We start from the raw sequence: 8,501 nt of genomic DNA, 5'->3' as shown, positions 1-8,501 counted from the left end.
TGTTATTTTAGCTACTCCCTTGCTTGGCGCGAAGAGAACCAAGGCTTTGGTACGAGAGGCTTGGAGATTTGGCTCCGGCCGATAGCAGAGCGCGAGTGCAGTGTTCTAGCAGGTTAAGTCCTTTCTAACAGGGATAGAAGCAGTAGCTTCTTCCTGTTTCAAGCGAAGATTCCTACGGGTTAATCTTTCCACAAGTCGAAATGTTTTCAGAGATCCAGTTTTCAGTAGATCGAATTCCTTTAAGAGCTCGAACTTTAGGTCGGATTCTTCTAGAGGTCGGATTCTTCTAGAGGTCGGATTCTTCTAGAGGTCGAACTTTCTAAGAGGTCGGGTTTTTCGAGGTCGAATACGTTTCAGGGGTCGAATGCTCTTTAGGGGTCGGATTCTCTTCTAGGTGAAGCAGACTGAGGACCAGGCTACAGACGCCCGAGTGGGCATGCAGGTGCTTTTAGAGGTAGCAGCTGTTATGGGAGGAGGATAGCAATAACGAACCTATCTTCTCGGCTGCTACAGCTAAGCGCCGGCGCTCTGCGTATCTCGACCATCCACTCCTAAGAAACTTCCGCTGTCATTCGATGCAGGCCGAGACGCACCACCAGCGTGCCCGACAAGAACCCCTCGCCGCTGATGCCGAAGGGCTAGCGACCACAGCTAAAGGAGAAGGGCTGTACCGTCGGATGGCTGCACAGAGGAGCAACTAGCAGCAGGTCGAGGGTGCGGAGGATGATGAGACCGAGGTTTGGAATACGGCTTAGTCAGTTACAAGTTCTCCCACGATGCTCTTAATGCAGAAAGTTACGTATTTAATGGAAATCGTCGCCTAGGAGGAGAAGTACACGAAAACTCCTTTTCCCTTCTGCAAAGCCGTTGATGTGTCCACGAAAAATGCTGCTGCTGGTCCTCGGAGTCCCTATCCTGTTTGAAAACTTGGCCGCTTCGCATTCCCTTGAAACGCCTCATCGAGGCTCTTTGGTGGAGGCCTGATGACCATTCTGGTGACTTAATAGCCTGCAGTTGTATTTGAATGGTTCTCAGAGCCGGGAGGCATGTTACATCGCGATGACCATTATCATGACCACCACTTAAGCCCGCGATGCTCGCGGAAAGCCCGTCACCAATACTTCCTATCGCTCAACAGATGTCCTTTCCCCACTGAAAGGGGCTGTGGAACCTGCGTGGAGGGCAAGCATGGCCTCCGAGGAAATGCAGGAGACGTTAATTAGTCTGACTTACTCTGCTTGTAACATTGTCAAGATTGTTAAGCCATGGCAATGACGATAGGGATGAAAGGTACGCGTGCTCGGTCCACTCAACCGTGACATGCCGCTGTTCCAAGTATCACTCAGGGCCGCGGCAGAAGTGGCGATAGTGTTCCAAGAACAAGATTGTTGCTTTGGTATTAAAGGCGACGACTGCCTGTGCATGGGCTTTGTGCGGACTGTCAAATAGTCTGGATGAAGAGATCCTGGCCAGAACTCATTTACAGTTTCAACTTATTCCCAAGTAAAGCTCTCATTTCACTGCCTCACTGGTGGAACAATGTCTATGTATCTGTCCGGTCTTGAGTTGGATTACGCTGCGAAATGATGGGGTCCGTCAAAGCCACTGAACAGGGTAACAAGCAAAAGGCAAAAGCGTGGAACGCACAAGAACACCAGAAAAAGGTTGATTGCTCCTCCTATTATTCTCTTGAGCCTTGACTTCGGTCTAGATCTGTTCAAGATCTGGGTGTCGACATTCTGCACCGCAGGGAGGCAGGCTGGCGCCATCCACTTCTGTTCTGCATGCTTCCCACGCCACTAAACTCACACGTTTCATTCTACTTAATGGAGTTTCAGCTCGTAAGTGTCTTGCAGTCGCCGTCTCACAGCACAGTATTCCCCCGCGCTTGAGCGCTGTTCTATCTGTGATTATGGCTGTACGTGGGCATCACTGATAGCAACACACAGCTGCCCGAGTATGTTAGCAAACCCGATTTGGGCGGTAAAAGTTGCAAGGTATACCTGTTTCAATCCGTGGAGCTCGTGCTACGGTCACAGCCAGCGGACGAAGACGTGCAGTGGTGCTGCGTACTGGATTCCCGACTGACCATCCATTAATGCTCCTGTTGCCGGCCGGCTGCAACGACAACGCTGTGCTTTCTCTTCTGTCGCTGTTACTGACATCAACTAAGTCAAGCAGAGGTTCAAAGCACTTTCATCATGCTTTGAGTGATTCAGGCCATGTTATTGGACTGAGTTCTTGGGCGTGTGGCTGTGGTGGGTAGGATGCAGGCCGGGAAATTTCACATCTTGTCTATCAGGCAAACAACTCACTACGTTGAGAGGTTACGTTCAAGATAGTAATATCATGTCAGACGGCTCCTCCATGTATGAAGAGCGGCCTGTGAAACCGGTGCATGAATATTTGCCGAGCAGGTTTGTCCGTTGTGTCTGCGCACCAAGTTTCGGAACATGGGCTGATGGGAAGCCTCCCAGGCGCGTGCTGTCTGGCGCAGAGACGAAAGCACATCTTCCAATGCCCCCGACTTGCATTTCACTCTCATCATAAGCGTTCCACGCCAACGAAGTGACGTGATGCGGTTTTCGAACCAGTGGAACACAACCGCGCGAAAAGGCCGGAGTTGGCCGCTGCGTGCAGTAGAAAGTGCAGATACAGTCGGTCCGGGTGACGGCGACATCGCGTGGACAGATTCGAAGCGGCCTTGAACCCAAGGGCCTGGCTTAAGCTCTCGCTGCTGTCAATGACCGCGTCTTGCTGGGAAACTTTATTTCTCCCCTGTCTCAGGATTGGATATTGAGGTCGACTTTGGCTTCTATCAGACCGACAGACCGTCAGAACTACGTAGCGAGTGGCTTACGACAGGCAGCCCCTACATTGACCACTGTATCATTGTATTGATATCCTCTCTATAAAAGCTATCTACGGGTGCCAAATCATAGTCCGATCAAATACCATCGGTTCTTGGCTTCCACCCCACACAACACGACGGAACATCTTCCCCAGGTCCGACGCCAGTCACCGCCCCAATTACATCCCGTCTCTCATCACGCGACTGTCAAGCGCCGCCGGCTCTTATGAAGAGCGCCAGGCCAATATGTGTGTATTTCGACCGGCATCTCCTGTTCATATTCAGTGCGGATGCCATCCACGCCGGAAAATTGCATCGACTTCAGCAGTAGCGCGGGAAGTATGGTGACTAGGGAGAGCTCGATTCATGAATCCGCCTCCTTCTCTCTCAGATGCCCGCCTGGCCTCCCTGATTGGTGCTCTTGGCTTTGTACTACACCGCCTTCATTTCCCTTGCTGCTGCCCTCGCCATTGTCGACGTCCATCGGCTCGAAGACAACCACAGTCGAAGTAGCCTTCCCCGCCCCCTTCACTGCGCTGCTAGCTCCGCCATTATCCAGATCCACAACAACGGGCGCCATCTGGACAGCTTTCAGCTTTCCCTTCGCCTTGCTGCTACCCCCGCCGGTGTCAACGTCCATTGGTTCTTTGCAGCCCCCGCCGGTGTCAACGTCCATCGGCTCTTTGCTGCCCCCGCCGATGTCGACGTCCATCGGCTCAGTAGCCGGAACAGCGATCCGGACCGGCATCCGCCAATCTTTAGCGGATTTCGTACGCCTCTTTCCTGCTTGTGGCATCTGCGACTATGGTATGCACCAACATGTGTTCCTGCCGACGATACGTGCAGCTCGCCATGAGCATTAATCGAAAGCTGTAGACACAGCCAGAGCAGGGTCCCAATGCCAGGAGGGGTCATTGGCCGGCACTGGATTCTCCGCCTGAGGTAGCGATACCAACACCCAGGAACTACACGGCTCCCAACCCGGCGCACAAAGCTACCGCTGTCCGTAAGTCGGGCAACGGAAAGATGCTCAAGACGTACGGAAAGGGGTCGCCTGAGAAGGTGTCGAGCCGTCTACCCAGCATGACAATCGTGGCTGCGGGGGCAGATGATGACGAGACGCCAGTCCCATGATCGCAGGAACAGTCTCGGCAACTAGCGTAGGAGCAGATGAGCGCGATGGTGCGGGTCCAACGGCCGGCGAGGGAGAAATCTCCTTAGGTGAGAGCGCTTGGCGGGTGACGTCACGCCAATCGCCCATCGACGCCAAGCCCACGATTCGGACTGAAGTTCGCGGGGGGCGATGTGGGCGATGCGGTGCGGCTGCTGTCGGGGCACACGCGCGGGTGAGGTGCGCAGACGTCTGGCTGACCCATCATGTTTATCCCCAGGACTAAAATGGGAAAGGGCAGGTGTGAGCTGTGCGCCATCCCCCGCTCCTGCCTTCTAGTTGTGCCCCGCCACGAAGTGGTAGCCAGGCCCGCTGCAAGCTGAGCTACCACCTCCAGCTACCACCTCAAGCTACCACTTCAAGCTACTACCTCGCCCCACGGTCTTTCCCCGACACGACACGTGACCCCACTTGCCCGGCGCCAACTGCCTTGACCTCAGCTGCTGCCTCTCCCGAGCCTGCCTCCTGTTAACCTGGAGCTTCTCTTGCAATGATCATCCCTTCCCGCTCCTGCCTTCCAACTTGTGCCCCGCCATGAAGTGGTAGCCAGGCCTGCTGCAAGCTGAGCTGCCACCTCAAGCTACCACCTCGCCCCACGGTCTTACCCCCGACACATGACCCATCTTTTCCGAGCCTGCCTCCTGCGAACCTGGAGCTTCCTTTGCAACGATTGTCCCTTCCCGGCTATGCTCTGGCTGGCATAGAGCTCCATCCAGCTCACCAACTGCACCTTCCGCCCATTGCTTTGGCTGTCAGGGGTATTTGTGACCTGGATCATCATAATGAGAGGCAAGTCAACGATTGAGCGACGGTTCTGCCCGGCCACTTGATAATCAGACGATGATGGTGAAGACTGGAGACCCGAGCCATTGTGGTGGTGATACCATCTTCGCGAAACCATCGCCGCCTCACCGCTCGATTGATGCCATTCTTATAGAACGACTGGTTTCATGTTCGAGATCGACGATACGTTCATGGCCGCATCTATTCATTCCGAGATGTCAACGAAGTCAGGGACAACAATCACAAGTCGCATAATCAGTTGAAAGGGGTTCACCCGGGGACCGAAACAGGGACGGTAGACTAGACTTCGCTGCACACGGAGTCTTCACACACGATTCGCAACGAGGCGCATTTCACTGTTTTGATGTAGCAGCAAACAAAATATATAATCCTTGCAAGCACCCCAAAAGCCCCATATCATCCACACGGGACAAATACTCAGATGCCTGCGGCTGCGAGGATGGAGGCAGCGGGATTGCCGAGCTTCTCCTCCAGCGCCTCAAGCCACCCCTGCAGTTCCTCGTCATCCTCGACATCGCCGTTGTCCGGTGCGTCTTGATCCGGTGCGGGTGGTGGCGGCGTCCGCGCGGCGTCTTGGTCTTGGGCGCGGATGAGGCGACGCAGGCTGTTTGACACGTTCTGCGCCAAAGCATGCACCTGGTTCCGGAGGCCGTCAACCATGTCGGCCTGCACACCCAGGGGGGGCAGCACGCCGTGGCGGAGTAGCACGCGGTGCGACGAGCGAACTCGCAGACGACCGTCCGTCACGGCGAACCCCGGCGCGTCCTGGAACGAGACGCCGACCCAGCTGCCCCTTCCCCGACGGAGGTCGTGCAGTTCAGCGCGGAGGCGTTCTGTGCGTTCGCAGAGGGATCGGCTCGTCACAATGGCCTCCACGACGGCAAGTTCTTGAGAGAGGATGGACGACATGCGCACGGCGGACAGCCGGGTTGCCAGGGTCTGCACCTCGGAGACAGAAGCAGTCTCCTTCCGCGAGCGGGAGAAGTAGTGCATGGGCGACGACCAGAACGCGGGTTGAGGGGACTCTGCCGCCGCGGCGTTGGGCGCGAGCGGATCCCAGAGGCCGCGCGAGCGTACGATATCGAGGAGTTCGTCGACCTCGGCGGCGACGGCGGTGATTTGGCCCGCGAGGGCCATCAGGAGCGGGACGTCGGCTTGGTGCGACATTGGACCGGGTGGCGAGGTGGGGACGGCTGCTGCGTGGTCATCGACCTGCTTCAGTTGCAGCCTGCGCCAATGCTCGAGGAAGCTGACGAGAGGTTGGACGTCGCTAGACGGCGGGAGGTCGGGCAGCTCGCAGACCGGGTGAGGTTGGCCGCCGGTGCCGTCCGCCGAACGGCAGCCGCGGAAGAAGGAGCATTGGTGGCCGCCGAGGCGATGCAACAGGGTCTCGTTGTACGTATCGAGCACGGATGTCATGGTGGTAGACATGTCGGCGATGGCCAGGACGCCGTCTGCGGCCGCGGACAGCCGTCGGCCCGACGCGTTGAAGGACTCATCGGATGCGAAAAAGGACGCGACAGCATCATCGCCGTCGTCGCCGCCGCTGGTATTGGCCTTGCTTCTGCGGTGAGCTGTGCTGCGCAGGCGGTCGCGCGTCCAGTCGAGCGTGTCGGCGATGGCGGGGATCCAACGGAAGCCGGCGTGGAATTCGAGATCGACCTCCCAGGTGGAGGTGGCGGCGGAGGCGGAGTCGATTATGTTGGCGATGAGAGAGCGCTCGGGTCGCGAGTGGCTGGCGAGGGGATCGCCGGGGGAAGCACGAAGAACGGCGCTGACGAGGGAGCGGGCGAGGACGACTACTTGGTCAAGCGGGACGGCCTTGCCAAAGTGGCGGATGAGGTCGGCGTCGGAGATGGTGGCGCTGCAGAAGGCCAGTCCGCGGGGGCGAGCGAGGGAGAGGAGAGTTTCCGGGACGGAGGCCCAGGCCGCGGCGAGAGCGAGCAGCTCGTCCAGGAACGACATGGGGACAGCGACATGGTTTACCGTGGCGGCGGGGGCAGAAGGGCATGCCGTACTTCTGGGTGGACATGGAGGGCGTGTGGGCCATGGCGACGGCAGTGTGAAGATGAAAAAGACGGCTACGCTAACGGCGGCGGCAGCGCAAGCGACAATGTAAGGGGATATTCGGGAGAAGAGAGTCGCTGGCTTGGAAGGTGGCTGCTGCGCGTCGTCAGGCCGAAGACTCGAGGAGGCAGAGGGGCCTATGTCGATCGGATCGCACTCGACAATGTAGCATGGTGGTTGCGGGGTCGGCAGCACAGGTGGAATCGGATAGAGGATGACACGGTCGCGACGGTCAAGGTGCAGCGACACGGGATGGTCGGGGTTGGGGGTGAAGTCGGAGTGGAAGCAGATCTCGACGGGCTGCAGGACAAAGTCGGCGTCGGAGCCGGAGTCGCTGGTGTCGGGGTTGATGGGGCCGCCCTCGTACTCGTCGTCCTCGTCGCCTGAGGGGAGACATAGGCGGACGCTGAAACGCAGCGCGTCGAAGCGATTCGGAGGATGGTCGGAAGCGCGGCCGAGGACGGCACGGAGTGGGTGGTTGTCGGCATCGGGGTCGGCATCGAGACCGGGTCGTGAGGGCATTGCAAATGGACTGACCGACTGACCAATTGAAGCGGAACGGCTGCTGGCGGGGTGGTATTCGTACCGCGTTACGGTGGCAGCAGAGAGTAGTTGGGTAGAACTGGGTCGCAACGAGCGCGCAACAGAGGTTTGAAGCTGCCAGACATTGCGGCGGCGACTGTCGGCGGTGGTGGGTGTGGTGATGTAGTTCGGGTAGCAAACATTGTGTGATGGAGCAAACAAAGGCAAGCTGATACGAAGAAGTTGATGAATGGGAATTCAATTTCCCCCACACTGACAGTAGCAGCAATTCTCTGATTGGCTGCAGGCACATGCAGCTACCCGTCTGAACCTAGTAGGGGGAAGCTGCACCCCTGACCTCACTACGTATACATAGGTACACCCATTACCTCAGCCAGGCCAGTCCACCCCTCCCTCTCTTTTCCGAGGGTTTTTTTTGGTTTTTTGTTTTTTTTTCCCCCTTTTTCCGAACCTAGATATATATTATTATTAAATCTTTTAGAACTTATTAATACTATTTAGAAGATTTAAAGTATTTTATAGAAGTTCTAACTAGTTAATAATACTTAAGTTTTTTTATATTCCAAACTTATAACGTGGTTGATAAGCGAGTCGATCAGACAAGCGAGTCGATCACCTTAGCAAAATTATAGTAGGCTGCACGCGAAAATTTGGTAAGAAATTGTTAAGATGTAACTAAGATGTAACTAACAATTTCTTACCAAATTTTCGCGTGCAGCCTACTATAATTTTGCTAAGGTGATCGACTCGCTTGTCTGATCGACTCGCTTATCAACCACGTTATATGTTACGAGCGGGTCAGGGCAACCAACTGTGGCACAAAGCAAAAGCTTCGATAATGACAAATCCGTTGTCATTGTCCCCTGTTCTGCACTATATAGTTACGAGCCTACAGTGACCAACTGCAGCGGTCGTAACAATATAGTATGAAATAAAGCTTATTGATATACTTATTTAGTATTATATAATTATATTATATAATACTCTTAAAGTAAAAGTAACCTTACTATTAAATTTTCTATAGTTAGTTATAATCTCTTATAAAATAATTACTAGTGTATTTCT

At 55.3% G+C, this 8,501-nt stretch overlaps 2 protein-coding genes across 2 annotated transcripts; both read right to left on the bottom strand.

Moving 5' to 3' along the window:
* Positions 1-3,215: 3,215 nt before the first annotated feature.
* On the bottom strand, positions 3,216-3,563 carry CGGC5_v017286 (uncharacterized protein; the record flags this gene model as incomplete). The annotated part of the gene is made up of 1 exon (XM_032027698.2): positions 3,216-3,563. The coding sequence occupies one exon, from the start codon at positions 3,561-3,563 to the stop codon at positions 3,216-3,218; it is 348 nt and encodes a 115-aa protein (XP_031875957.2).
* Positions 3,564-5,243: 1,680 nt separating this feature from the next.
* On the bottom strand, positions 5,244-7,415 carry CGGC5_v017285 (uncharacterized protein; the record flags this gene model as incomplete). Its single annotated transcript, XM_032027697.1, has 1 exon — positions 5,244-7,415. The coding sequence occupies one exon, from the start codon at positions 7,413-7,415 to the stop codon at positions 5,244-5,246; it is 2,172 nt and encodes a 723-aa protein (XP_031875966.1).
* Positions 7,416-8,501: the final 1,086 nt, after the last annotated feature.

The sequence above is a fragment of the Colletotrichum fructicola genome (assembly GCF_000319635.2).
Source record: "Colletotrichum fructicola Nara gc5 chromosome Unknown KSG_Nara_v1_contig12, whole genome shotgun sequence".
In the NCBI taxonomy this organism is placed as follows: Eukaryota; Fungi; Ascomycota; class Sordariomycetes; order Glomerellales; family Glomerellaceae; genus Colletotrichum; species Colletotrichum fructicola.
This window is presented reverse-complemented; position numbering and strand designations above follow the sequence as displayed.